Below are 14,696 nucleotides of genomic sequence, written 5' to 3' on the forward strand. Positions count from 1 at the left end.
GAGAAGGTGGCCATGTGAAGACAGCAGGCAGGGAGCTGGAGTCCTGCATCTATAAACCAAGGAAGGCCACTAATTAGCAGTAACATCCCAAGCTACGAGGCAAGGTGTCTCCTCTGGAGATGTCAGAGGGAGCATGGCCCTGAGGATGCCTTGAGTTTGGATTTCTCGCTTCCAGAACTGAGAGACAATACATTTCTGTTGTCTTCTGCCATCAGTTTGGGTCCTTTAATGTGGTGGCCCTAGGAGACTAATATAGTTGGTGTATAGTAAGTGTGTGTGGGAAAATGAAGGCATGGTCTATCTAGGTCAGTGGTTTTCAACCTTTTTATATATACTTGGGGACCGGTGAAAATAGGAGAATTATATATTTTGGGGACTGCTAAAACAGAAATCACCCTGAGCATAAATAAATTTGACTAAGAACACTGGGTCTGTAATCCTCATATGACATCAGGGTGGTTAACTCTTTTGTGGACCGGCACGGAATTTCTGGTGGACCGGTCCGCAGTCCAGACAGAGCAGGTGTGTTTACTGGCAGGAAACAGGCTCCCAGAATTAGGGCGGGTCCAAGGTCGGAAGACGAGGTAGCAGGGCGGAAGGTCAGACCTTGGGTTCGTGACTGCCCTAACCTCGCACCCTCACCAGGAGCCTCTTTCCTGGGAGGTCCACCTCGCGAGTCTCAGACTCCGATTCTCGGGCTGATCCAGGCGTCAGCTGCGAAAATCAAAGCCAAGTCCTCCCATGGCCGGAACCACTCACACTCTCCTCCCTTTTCTAAAGCACTCGTCTCCTGGAAAGTCTTTTGAAGGTTTAATGACGCTGTTGGCGGTCATTTTTTCTGAGTAGATTAAGGGCTCCTTAAATCTCCATAGCTCAAGTTCACGAGCCCCTCGGAGGGCAGCTATGTCCCATCAAGCTCCTCAAGGTGATGAACAACCTGCACTCGGCAGAGCAGGGGGCGCAGGAGCGGGTGCAGCCCCGAGCAGACGGTCCGGGCGGGGGCTGCGCCGCCCGGAACCCTCTCCTCCCCACCTGCCCCCTTACTCTTCCAGAACCTGGGCGTGAGGCTCTGAAAAACGACACGGTGTTCTAGTAGGCTCACGAGGAGGAGCCTGCTCATTCTGCACATTTCTGTGCCAGAAACTGTCCAAGGCGCTCTGCTATCTGCATTTTCCTCATTTAACTAACCCTCAGTCACATGAGGCTTTATGTATTTAAACTCCGTTGTATAGATTAAGGAACTGAAGCTCCAATGAGGACTTCAAGATCATGACACTCCTAAGTAGCAAAGGCAGGATTTGAACCTGGGTCTAAGAGGCCCCAAAGCCTAAAGGACATAGATACTAGGGTCTGTCCTAAGAAAGCAGAGTCAGTAGCCTCGGAGCTAGGATGTGTCCTCTGGCTCACCTCGTTCTGTTTTGGAGAGCTCAGTATAAACAGCCACTCCTCTGCTGCCCACCTTTCTACACGGAATCTCCCTCCCACCCCCTTGCCTTTGGAGGGGTCAGTGGTTAGAAATCTCTGCACGGAGACTCGCCCTGAGGCGTCCTGCGTGGAAGGTGGTGGGCATATGTTTTTGCGCCCCCTACCCATTCCTGCTGTCTCCTGGGCCTGACCATTGGTCCCAAATCTACCCGAATTAGGGAAGAAAAAAAGGAAGTACTCTTTTAAAGATCTGTAGGTGGGCGGCCAGCTGCCTTTGAAGTTCCTCCCTGCCTACTCATCCCCAGGACAGGGATGCCAGTCTGGTGGAGATGGCAGGAAGTTCCCCGGCACTGCAAGGCACTGCCTCGCTAAAAAAAACCCCTCTCTATAAAAAAATGCTCGACTGGGAACTAGGAGCTTGCAGAGAATGTGTTGTGACTGCTGTTGTTTATTTATACCCCCACCGACTTCCAGAAAGGATTTCAAGTTGCTTACAATAAAAACAGTGAGGCCCGTGCTCAGAGAACAGAGATGAAGAGAAATGCAGGGTAGCAACTGTTTTGGAGCAGCCTTGCCCCTGCAAACGGGCCACGTGCCCCTGGAGGGAGGCCGGCTGGCCCTCGCCGAAGGAGCAGTCTCTGGAGATCAAGCTTGTACTTCCATTTTCCCTGCCGGATCTCTTCCCAAGAGGCGCAGAAGGTCCCTGTGGAGTGCTCAGAACGGTGGGCGCTAATTGGGGACTGATGGTGTCATCCCCAAAGAGGGCTGAATGGGAAGGTGCCCCGGAGGCCCTCAGAGATCCCACCAGCCTTGGGCAGGATTTGAATGCAAACAGTTTATTTGGGAAGAGATCCCAGGAAGCATGGAGGAGGAGTGGGCGGGGCTGGGACCAGAGGGCAGGCAGGGAAGAGCATCCCTGGGGGTACCTGTGCTCCACCTCGCTGGGCTGGGCGAACTGGAGATGTTTTAGAGAGGTATCCCCTCCAGGGACAAGGAGGTTGGGGCTTTTCCCACCAGCTTTTATTGGTCATTGGGCGGGGCCTCTCCCAGGAGCCTCTGCCCCAGCAGTGAGCCAGCTCTGGCAGCCAGAGGAGGCACTGGGATGGCAGTGTGAGCCACAGGACAGACAGGGTATCTGAGGAGGCCTTCAGGCAGCGTCACCGGGATGGCAGTGTGAGCCACAGGACAGACAGGGTGTCCGAGGAGGCCTCCAGGCAGGGTCACTGGGATGGCAGTGTGAGCCACAGGAGAGACAGGGTGTCCAAGGAGGCCTCCAGGCAGGGTCACTGGGATGGCAGTGTGAGCCACAGGACAGACAGGGTGTCCGAGGAGGCCTCCAGGCAGCCTCACTGGGATGGCAGTGTGAGCCACAGGACAGACAGGGTGTCCGAGGAGGCCTTCAGGCAGCGTCACTGAGATGGCAGTGTGAGCCACAGGACAGACAAGGTGTCCGAGGAGAACTCCAGGCAGCCTCACTGGCCTAGAAGCAGGTGGAATCAGACCTACTGCGGAATGAGAATCCACCAGGACAGACCACCGATTTCAGAGAGGCCTCGGAGAGGCTTTTGGGGTGGGAAGGAGCTGTGCTGGCTAACAGGACTGTCCCAAGAGGCATCATGGCCCCAGGTCCTGGGGGAAGCCAGCTCACACCAGGACCAGTGTTCTCGAGAGGCAAATGCTGTACTTTGAGTTTGCCCCGCCCTCCTCCAGACTATAATGGGCACCATTGCACCTGGGTACCAGGTGAGTCAGAGCCTGGGGGACTGAGTAGGCCACTCTCAGTTATCTCTACCTGGGGACCCTGACACAGTAGCAAATGATCCCAGGAATTGTCATCTAATGGCTCTCACCTTGTGTCCCGGCTCAAAAGGTTCCTCTTTCAGGAAGCCCTCCTTACCGATTGTTCTCTTATACTCTGTTTTTTCCTGGAGCTAAATGTTGGATTTATTCCTGGGTAACAGCCACCTCCTCCTAACTGCTCCCATTCTACCCTGTCAACTACTCTCCTGATGTATTCTGTAAAGGGTGTAGTTGTAAAAAGGGCTCCCCCTGGAGTCAGACTGACCATGTTCAAGTCCCATGTGTTGGCTATGAGACATGGGGAATGTCATCTAGCCCTTCTACACCTTGGTTTACTCATCTGTAAGTTGGGGAAAAATAATACCCAGCCTCAGTTTACTTATCTGCCATACGGGGGCAACAGTATCCACCTCGAATAGTTCTCATAAGCAGTGGTCCCCAACCTTTTTTGGGCCACGGACCGGTTTAATGTCAGAAAATATTTTCACGGACCGGCCTTTAGGGTGGGACGGATAAATGTATCATGTGACCGAGACAAGTGTCAAGAGTGAGTCTTAGACGGATGTAACAGAGGGAATCTGGTCATTTTTTAAAAATAAAACATTGTTCAAACTTAAATATAAATAAAATGGAAATAATGTAAGTTATTTAATCTTTCTCTAATGGCCCATGGACCGGTACCAGTCTGTGGCCCGGGCGTTGGGGACCACTGCTCATAAGGAGTAAGAGAATTAATATATTTATGGTCCCTGGCACAGAGTAAATAATCAATAAATATTCATGGTAATAGCCATGGTGATAAGAATAATGAAGACCCTGATCACAAACTGTCCATTTCTCTCCATTCTTTACAGACTAAAATATAAATTCCTCAATCGGCATGCCAGACCCTGCAAGGCACTTCATTCTCGTTTCCCATTAGCTTTCAACGTGACCCAACTCCACCATTCCAGAGCACCTGCCGTCTCTCGTCTTCTCCTCTCTCCCTTCCCATGGCCCAGCCTCAGTCAGTTTCCCTAGTCTTAGGTCAGAACACGCTCACCTTGACACTTAGCCCGGTACAGTGCCTGGAACACAGCTGGCAAGCAATAAATATTGTAAAATAAATCAGTGATATTTTCCTTGGCATTGGTTATTAACCCTTTTCCTTTTCTGAAGTGCCCAGAAGCACTTGGCATGAGATCAGGTCCCTGGAGGGTCAGTTCAGACCCAGTAAGTGGGTGGGTGGTCACATCACTGCTGTGTAGATATTTCCAGGGACCACCATAGAAGCTTTGCATGAACTGCTTCATTTCATCTTCCTAACTGGTTTCTATCACCCCCATTTCACAGATGGAAAAAACGAGGCTGAGGAAAGTGGTCACGTGGGTGATCAGTGACTGGGCAGGTTTAAACTCCACTCATCTGGTTCCAGCGCCCTTGCTCTTGATACCTGGCATTGCCCTCGCCACCTCTTGGTTCATGGGCCTACTTTAGCTCTTGAATTAAAATGAAAGCTCCCGTAGGGTGTCCAGCCTTGTCCTGCTCCGTGTCTGCTTTGGGCAAGGACCGTGCTCCCCTAGCTCAGTGAGGGTGTGTCCGCTGAGGCCAGCACCTCCCTCAGCCTGGCAGGTAGGTCAACAGCTTCACAGATTAAAGAGTAGCACACTCCAGAGTCGCCCCTTCTCCCTGACACCAAAGGCTGGGTGGGCCCCAGAAGGTCATCCTGGGTCTGGCTACTCAAAGTAGGTTCATGGCCTTTGCCGTTCAGAATGTGCTCTGTATACTAGCAGCCTCAGCATCGCCTGGGAGCTTGTTAGAAATGCCCCCAGCAGAACTGCTGAATCAGAACCTGCAAGTTAATAAGAATGCCAGGTGCTTCGTAAGCACATGGAGCTTTGGGAATCCCTGTCCTAGGCTCTTCCTCTGCTTCCTGAGCCAGTCTTTCATTCGGCCAGGGCTACCTAAGCCTAGTGTCAACCCTCTAGAAGCTGGTGCCACCCAACTGCATTGGCTCGTGCTCACCTGAGAAGCTGCCCTGGCATGTTCTAGCAGCAATTTCGGCAACGAACCCTCTGGGCCCACTCCTGACCCCCATTCCCATTTTATAGATAAAACTGTGGCGCCCACACCCAAAGGCACGACAGCGCGCACCTCAAGACGTGCTTCACACGCCCTGCGCTCACTGTTCTTTTTTCTCTCCGGCAATCCCACTGCATCTCTCTGTGTTCGTGCCCTTCCTGGCACACCAGCCACCGAACCAGCAAATGCTGCAATACTTGCATTTTTAAAAAAGTACATTTACTAGCGCCTAGGCAAGCAATATAAGCCACTTGCAGAGGCCAGAACAAGTTAGACACATTCATTCACTCAACAAATATCGAGTCCCACACTCCAGGACTATACATCAAGAAATGTGATACGTGCAAAAAAACCCCACAACACTTTAAAAAGTTCAAGTGTCTCATGATGTCTCTACAGCTCATCCCAGTTCAGGAAACACAGGCCTTCTGTTTTTAATCCCATGTTCTCTCCCTCCCTCTTCCCGTTATTTTTAACCTCAGTGAAAGCCATTCTCCAGCAGAACACTGGGAGCAGAGGGGCACCACCCACCCATCTAGCAACCTATCAGGGCAAGGGCCACACCTATTTTTGCTTTTCCAGGCCTTGGCTTGGGCATTATACACACGCCCTCACTGAAGCCAGACCCTGGCCCAGGGGCAGTTCCCAATAATAACCTTGGGTGGATCTTACAGTTGGATCAGTGTTTTTAAAAGATTGATGCCTTCCCCCATCTGGGTCCCCACTGGGCTCTGTACGGGTGTCTGTCAGGACTCAAGTAACATCTCACTGGTTTCACTTGCCTCTTCCCCAGACCCGAGGTCCCCGCAAGCAGCAACCTTACCTTATCCATTCATGTCACCAGAGTCACACAGCCTGGCACATGGTAAGTGCTCTATTGGTGTCTCTTGGATGAATGCATGAACACGTGACTGAATCGGAGAAAACCCAGACTGCTCAGAGTGTCCAAAAGCCACTCCACGAAGGAGGGAGGTGGCCACTGTGTAGCCCCAGAGCCGACAGCCATGTCCTGGGCCAAGTTTGGGTGGATGTCCCCTTGAGGCCCAGAGCAAAGCGCGTGCCCATGTGTGCCTGCGAGTGCGTGTGCGTGTGTGCACGTGTGTGTACACAGGGTCTGTGCCCACCCTCCCAGCAGCCCAGGGAGGGAGCGGCTCTTACCGTGGTGTATTTCCCCAGCTGGCAGAGCGAGGGGAAGGTTTCCTGGTGCGCTTTCCGGATCTTCTCTGTGAGATCGTCTAGCTCAGCTGTCATTTCATAGCTTTCTGTGCATTCCTGCTTCGAAGGCTCCTTCTTTTTCTTGTTCCTGTCATTCCTGACAGCTGGAAATGATAGAGAAGGCAAATCACGGGTCACTAGTGGCTGGGCCCACGCTGCCCAAGCCGGGAGGTTCCATCTCCCGGTGTCTTGGATTCATCTGACACTGGAAGCAGGAACAGCGGGACAGGTGAGGTAAACACATCTCCCAAGAGAAGAGGTTTGGAGGCCAGGAGGGCTGGGCAGCGAGCGAGCCCGTCTTTCTGTGTGTGCACGTGCCGACCAGGTCTCAAGGAAAGCGTGGGCTCACCCAGAGGCTGAGGGTCTCTGTCAGGTTGGGGAGCACTTTCCAATGGGACTGGTCCTTTTCCCAAGCACGTTCCCCATAACTCCAGAGAAGACGGCCTGAGAGGCATGACAAAGGGACCGGCTTAGCCTGGGAGACGTGTCCCCAAACAAAACCCAGGTGGCATCAGAGTTAGTGATTCCAAACTAAGCTTTCTGGTTTGATATTTTGCCTTTTAGTCTTCTGAATTCACTGGCTGGTACTTTGAAGAAATTCACCTGCAGGGTAATGGGATTCTGGTTTTCGCTCTCTTGTGATTTTCTGCTTCCTAAACTTTCTGTGTGAATCATGTGTCTTGTTATTTATAAAGTTATTTAAAAAATAATAGGCCCTGGCCAGTTGGTTCAGTGGTAGAGCGTTGGCCTGGCATGCAGGAGTCCCGGGTTCGATTTCCGACCAGGGCACACAGGAGAGGCGCCCATCTGCTTCTCCACCCCTCCCCCTCTCCTTCCTCTCTGTCTCTCTCTTCCCCTCCCGCAGCCAAGGCTCCATTGGAACAAAAGTTTGCCTGGGCGCTGAGGATGGCTCTGTGGCCTCTGCCTCAGGCACTAGAATGGCTCTGATTACGGCAGAGCGAAGCCCCAAGATGGGCAGAGCATTGCCCCCTGGTGGGCGTGCCGGGTGGATCCCGGTCGGGCGCATGCAGGAGTCTGTCTGACTGCCTCCCCGTTTCCAACTTCAGAAAAATACCAAAAAAAAAAAATAATAATAATAATAATAATAACCTATGCATGTTGAACCCTTGGCTCGGAAAACCATTCATTCACTCACTCATTCATTCACAGCCCCTTAGCTCCATATCTTGTCTGGCCCCTGGCCCCTCAGCTGGCGTGTGTCTTGCGCTCAGCAGGCCCCACCGAGCTCGGGGCTGGGCAGAGCCAGGCCCAGGCCCAGGGGCTGTGGAAGCCATGCCTCTTATCAGAGCACAGGCCTCTCAGGTGACTGTAAATCTGAGTGTAATTCAAAGCTCTGGCCCCTGACCTGGATCTCCTGGGGAAGGAAACGGAAACCCAGGGGGGCCAACACGTAAAACGAGCTCATGGGCCCCCCCTCTGGGAGTCTACATTCCCTAGGGACCCAGGGGTGGCCAGGCCCGACACCCCATGGCTGCCTATGCCACCACCATGACTCAGGAGTCTGGGCTGCAAAATGACCCGGGGCCTAATCCGATCCGCCCTAAGGGAATTTGGCCTGGGTGCCTCCTGAGCACCTGGGGGCCCTGAGCACTGGCAGTTCCTACAGCGGGGGGTCTGGGGCCCTGCTTGCAGCTGGAGCTGAAGGCAGAATCAAAGGAAAGTACAGGAGAGGAGGAAATGGGAAAGAGATGGGAATGGAGGGGGAGGAATGAGGGGGGAATGGAGAGGGGAGAATGGTGAGGGAGGATAGGAGGGAGGGAAGGAAGAAAGGAGGGAGGGAGGGAGGGAGAGAGAAAGAAAGGAAGGAATGAATGGGACTAAAAAATCCCAGTGTCTGTTTCAGCTACTCATACCTGACCAGGAGGCAGGAGGCAGGACAGTGGGGGAAAAATTCACATTTCTTGAGTAAACTGAGCACAGGAGCTGTCTGCAGTATCTTACTTAACCCCATTATCAAGTAGGCAATTTTAAACCCATTTTACAGATGATGAAACTGAGCCTCAGAGAGGCTGGTGTACCCAAGTTTACGCAGCTGACAAGTTCTCGCCTCACTTGGACTCACTTATTTTTAAGGGAGTGCCTGTCTGAGAAGAAGAAAACGAAACCTCCCAAGAGGACTGTCTTCCCCTGGACTCCAGAATGACGCTGCACCTTGGCTCAGAACACTTCCCGATCTAGAACGAGTGTAAAGACGGTGTGAGGCGCTGCGGCCGCGGATGTAGCCCAGACCATCCCCAGCAGGTTCAGAACACAGGGTGAGGGTAGCGTTGTTTACAGCAGGGAGAAGCCGGAGAACGTAGTCAGCAAAGGGGAGACAATGAGGGGGGATGGGCAGCGCATGGCGTCACACGTGCCCCTGGGTCTCCCCACGGGGGCGGAGTCTGGGCCTGCGAGGGGAGGCTGTGTCCTGAAGGCTTCTGTGCGAGCACAGGGGCTCTTAGTGTGGCTTCTCAGACCCCCTCTTTGCCTGGGTCCCACCCATGACCCTCTTGTTTAGCTAACACAAGTCACATCAGAGTAACGTCAGCCCTTCCAAAACAGAGCCCCAAGGAAAGAATTGGGCAGTTCCTCACGGAGTTAAACGTGAAGTTACCACACGATCCAGCTGCTCCACTTTTAGATACATACCCAAGAAAACGGAAAATATATGTCCAGGCAAAACTTGTACACAAACGTTCATACCAACATTGTTCATAATAATAGCCAACAAGTGAAAACCCACATGCCCACCCGCTGATGAAGGGACAAAGATAACGTGGTAGATTCATCCAATGGAATATTACTCAGCCAAGATAAGGAATGAAATGCCGATACATGCTACAACATGATGAACCCTGAAAACATTATGCTCTGGGGAAAAAGCCAGCCACAAAAGGCCACATGTTGATTGAGTCTATTTACATGAGAGGTTCAGAATGAGATTTATAAACAGAAAGCTGATCAGCCATTGCCAAAGGCTGGGGTAAAGGGGGGTGGGGTGGGGTGGGGTGGGGTGGGTGGGGTGGGTAGGAAGTGACTGCTAATGGGCATGGGGTTTCCTTTTGGGGAGATAAAATGTTCTGGACTTAAGAGAACTGTGCAACCTTGTGAGTGTCCTATAAATCACCGAATACTTTAAAATGGTGAATATTACACCATGTGGATTATACCTTAAAACAAGAACAACAACAAAACCCAGAGCCCGGAGGCAGGCCACAGGTCCCTGGACACCGGAAATGCTTGGACCGGGAGCAAAAGCCGGTATGGCACCTATGACTGCCTAATAACCACAGCAGCAGCAGTAATGCCGTTACCGGACGGCTTAGCGAGGGCCAGCCATTGCCTTAAGCGGCTGAGGAAGTATGGCTCACTGAATTTCACAGTGAACCAGGTGAGGGGAACATTACAATTCCATTTCTACACTCTAGGAATCTGAGGCCCGAGATCACCTTGTTTGTAAGTAAATCAAGTCAGGATTTCATTGGAATGCGCAGAAAAGCAGAACCACACACACAAAATCACCCCTAATCCGATCCCCAGGCGGGGCTGTGGCCCTGCATCTGCGTTCCTGAGGGCTCCCCTTCCCTGTCTCCTACCCACCACGGCCCCCTGGACAATCCCCTGGGGGACCCAGGTGAGCAAACAGCTCTGGAGGGTTACCTGGGAGGGAGGACACTCGGAGGGGCCACCGCTGTGCGTGTACACCAAGCCCGAAAGAGAAAGGTGAAGCCAGGGGAAGGGAACGGACACCTCGGGCCCTGGGCTGGCTTGTGCCGTAGCAGCACTCACCATTTACAAAATAACAACTGCAAAGCCAAAGCTCCATCTTCTGTGATTTGGGGCCCAAACTTTGGAGACCTCTTAGCAGCTGAGCGGTGGCCCGGGGACCAGTGTGCAGCCTCGTGCTCCCGTCCAGACTGCTACTGCTCTCCCAAAGCAAAGTGCCTCCCCACATCCCCAACCGTCTCCGTGACGACAGGACTCCCGGGACTCTCGCAAACTCCCCGGCAACTGCAAAATGCAGTAACACTTCTGGTGCGAACGCCCCAATTACGGAGAGATTCCCGAGTTAATGGACAAATGTTCTAAACACGTGGCTTCGGCAGCTGCTCTGCTCAATGGCTTTAAACTGCTGTGGAATGCAGACATGGTATCTGCGCCAGGCGTGGGGACGCTGCCAAGCGGCGGCGGCTTCAAGGAGATGATGCAGTGCGTGGAGCACCACGCAGGCCTGGGGGCGGGGGCTCTGCCCAGCTGCCGGGGACTCGCGGTCAGCAGCTGCTGGGACCAGCCAGGAGCTCATCCTGTAGGGGACTAGTGCGGGGCAAGGGGGGGACACAGTGGGGTGTGTGTGTGTGTGTGTGTGGGGGGCGGAGGCAGGGGGCCGGGGGGGGGGACGACGACACAGTGATGTGTGTGTGTGTGTGTGTGTGTGTGGCGGGGGCAGGGGGCCGGGCGCAAGCACAGCTCCACCGCTTTACCATCACAGGGCGGCCAGCCTGTCTCCTTGGACGGCAACACCCTCCTAGACACGCACGCTAGGAGGCGGGGAAGAGAGAGGTGACTGTAAGTGCTAATGGGGGCCAGTTACCAGGGAAGAAGGTGGTAAGGCCCTTCCATGTGGAAGTGGTTGGGCCTGAACACTTGTGGGCATGATTTTGGGGTCCATGGCTGTAAGTGGCAATGCCGCTTTTGATGAAACCATCGGGATAGCAACACTAAATGAGCAGGAGGAATCATTTGTTCCTTCATTGTTTTGTCCATTTGTTCACTTAAGTATTTTTTGAGCTTCTACTATATGCCGTGTCTGGTGGGGATAAAATGGCGAGCCACACAGATGGTTGCTCCTGCCACAGAGTCACTTACGGTGGGAGACAGACATTCATCAGATACTAATAGTGATGGAAACAATAATAAGCATAATATTGGTACCACTATTATTACATGTGCTGCAGCTCGTACTGGAGTATTAATTATTATAATACTGAAAATGTTCATTACAACTACCATAGCAGCTTTGGGGCACTTGTTGAAACCCTGTATTCCTATTAGGTCAATCTATCCTCACATACCTGACAGGGCAGTATCATTATTATGCCCATCTTGCAGATGAGGAAACTGAGGCTGTCTGACATGTACACGATTCTGCAGCGTGATAAGTTATATGAAGGAGGCTACAGGAGCTCTGCGTGTATATTACAAGTGTGTGCGCGTGTGCATGTGTGTGTGTATAGAGGGTGGAGGGATGGTCCAGGTTCAGGAAGCGGATGCCGGGAAAGGGAAGGGTGAAGTGATGGGCGGCTGGGATGGTGGGCTGGAGCCAGCGATGTTCTTCTCTGCGAGTCTGGGGTGTGAAACTGATGCTCAGCCCCTAAGGCTGCCTGTGATGTTGGGTGGCTGGTCCCTTCTTTCACTGCAATTCCAACTGGCTGACATTGCACCAGTATCCCTGTGACAAGCTTGGGGGGTCTGCTTTCAGGCACAATATGTCCCTCGGAGGAGATGCAAGGTGGGAGGGGCAATTACTGTTCTACATGGCCCTTCCCTCCTCGCCTGTGGATATCCGGAAGGCAAGGGCTGTCTTTTACGAGTCTCTGTGTCCCCAGGTTTAATACAGTGTCAGGCCCGCCACAGGGACTCAGAAACAGTTCTGTGAAGGACAAGATGAGCAGGTAACTAAATGTGAGCCTCTGTCAGCTGTCAGGGCCTCCGCACGGCCATACAGAGCTTACCTGAGCCTCTTTCTTCCAGACATTACAGCCCTCGTCATCCCCCATGGACCTGCAGGGGACTCACTCCCCGCACTCCACCCTACAGTAGGAGCCAGGAGGCTGACAGAGCAGGTGGGGCCTCCAAAGGTTTGCGAGTGTGATTTACACACCTGGGGGAAGCCGGCCGATGTCGGCAAAGTGCTTCTTGGACGAAAGGTGCTCCATAAAACATCAAGTATTCTCCTTGTGAGGGCTAAGTGCTACAAATCAGATTTGGTGGCATAAAAGTAACGTATTTATGATCCACTATCATATTGCAAATGAAATGAGTGTAATAAAAGTGTCACTTATACAAATACCTCTGATGTACAGATCTCGACCTATGAATATGAAAACAGACACCCCAGCACTTTTATTTGAATGTCTAATCATGGAAATAAATGAAGTCATGTTCATTTTAATGTGTGCACTTGTGCATGTATTCTGGAATATCGATTTGCATGCGCACAACAAAAACGCAACGCAGGAAACATGCAAAAGGTGTGGATTTCACCTGGATTCCAGAAGAGGCGGAAACAACGCTTTAGTAAATTTCTTCACAGCAAAATAAAAAAAGGAAGAAAAACACAACAGCACTTTTGTCCATAAAATTTTCTATATTGGGTTTAGCAGAGAAAGCATAACAGTCTATTTATTCTTGTTTGAATATCAAAGCCTGGAATTGGTTCATCTTGACTCTTCACGCCCTTGGGAGTCCCTGCAGGACTCACGGGGGAGTGGAGCTATCCCGTTGCCACGCATGGGAGAGGGCCTGTCACTAACATACAGATATGCTCAGGAGAAAAAAAACCAAACATAAGCATTTTAATGAGTTTGAAAATCATTTTCTAAATTAATTACACCCATGAACTACCCATGAGTTTGCAGCCAGGTGGACCAATGATGGATAGAGGCATACTTTTCCCATAATTCCAGGATTTGGGGGTTGGTGCTCAGGCATTTAACACAGCAGTTCCCGCTGCAAAGTTGAGCAGCATTGGCGGGGGGGGTGGGGTAGTTAATACTCCAAGATCAGAAGCTACCTGAAGGTAGAGAGAGACTGTGTCTCTCCTGATACAGTCACTTCCATGTGAACACTAGTAGAAATTTGAACAAATACACAGAGCAAGGAGGTTAGCATATGAGGCTGCCGCTAAGTTTTCTCTGCCACTAATGAGACCCATGCCTTTGGGAATAAGCCGAGGGCGGCGTCCCACAAGTGTCTGCTAAATGAATAGAGTCCTGGGATTGGACCTTGAATTCAGGGCTTGTGAAATGGAGGTTAAAACAGCATCCTCGGAGGGCCGTTCCAGCGTGGCCGCGCAGGGGCTGGGACTTCCAAGGGCGATGTGACGGCCTGCACAGTGCCAGCTGTGCGGGCCAGCCTGGCATTCGCAGAGCAGCGACGGAGCAGGGAGCATAGTTAGAATTTTTACCACCTATTAAACAAACACGTTTTGGGGGAAATACTCTCGATGTGGCATTCTGAGAGTTTAACAAGGATCTCCCAGCCCAGCTCAGCTTTGAAAGCCATTCAAAGCACTTACGGAAAATGCCTGACACGTCAGAACGTGCAAATGCCAAATACTTCTTTCTAGTTAAAGTGGTATATTATACTAATAAGACTTTCAAAAACAGTTTTCAGCACACTTTCTTCTCACTGGATGCTTTTAGGTGAGAGATTTTCCCTGCTCCCGATTGCCCAGTGTCCTCCTGGTCCTACAATGCCGTATACCTGACCTCCTTGGTCTGGGCTGGTGTGTACAGCGCTGCTGGGCCGTGTTTGTGGTGGGGCAGGCCCAGGGTGCTGGCCACCCTTGCAAGACAAGGGATTCGGAGTTCAGAGGCTCTGGTATAAGTGACAAATCATTTTCTTTGGATGAGAGTCTAGTATGAGCTATAGGAAATACCGTTAAGTTCAATTCCAGAGAGGCGAAGGGAAAGACCACACCCCTGCACATGTATCAACGCGGGAGCTTGACAACGAGCAGCTGAGAAACTGCACACGGCCCGGAGATGCCGTCCTCAGCATCGGGGGCATTGGTCCACACAGTCCTTTTGGCAGCAACGGGCTACTCCTGGTGATGGCTTTCCCTAAATCCCGTCCACAGGGCGTGGCTGTGTCCTCAGTCTTGTGTTTGTGGCAGAGCTAAACCAACACGGTGCAGGCTGCGGTGAAGTCTTTCCTGACGGCACGAAACGGAATGCCACAAACGGGAATGGAAGACGCTGCTTTGATCGGGAGCCTCGCACACCTTCTGCACGACCAACGTGCCTTGTTTTTAAAAGCCTCCAGTTTAGAAAAGGAGCCTTCAGTAACCACGTCCATAAGCCATTTTCAAGGGCAGGAAATTCTTTGTTACAGCAAGCTGACGCTCTCTCTGCCGAAGCTAAACTCATGTATCTGAAAGGCGGTTTTGTGGGTCTTTTTAACTTCTTTGTAAA

At 51.9% G+C, this 14,696-nt stretch overlaps 1 protein-coding gene across 3 annotated transcripts in view; it reads right to left on the reverse strand.

The window, feature by feature from the left end:
• The window catches only part of RARB (retinoic acid receptor beta), a 187,452-nt gene that overhangs the window by 27,377 nt on the left and 145,379 nt on the right, over window positions 1–14,696 (reverse strand). For all 3 annotated transcript variants that reach the window (XM_066245727.1, XM_066245725.1, XM_066245726.1), the window contains one exon: window positions 6,445–6,605. In XM_066245727.1, the coding sequence (XP_066101824.1) occupies window positions 6,445–6,605 (161 nt within the window). The remainder of the gene's footprint in view (window positions 1–6,444; window positions 6,606–14,696) is intronic.

The sequence above is a fragment of the Saccopteryx bilineata genome, chromosome 10, assembly GCF_036850765.1.
Source record: "Saccopteryx bilineata isolate mSacBil1 chromosome 10, mSacBil1_pri_phased_curated, whole genome shotgun sequence".
In the NCBI taxonomy this organism is placed as follows: Eukaryota; Metazoa; Chordata; class Mammalia; order Chiroptera; family Emballonuridae; genus Saccopteryx; species Saccopteryx bilineata.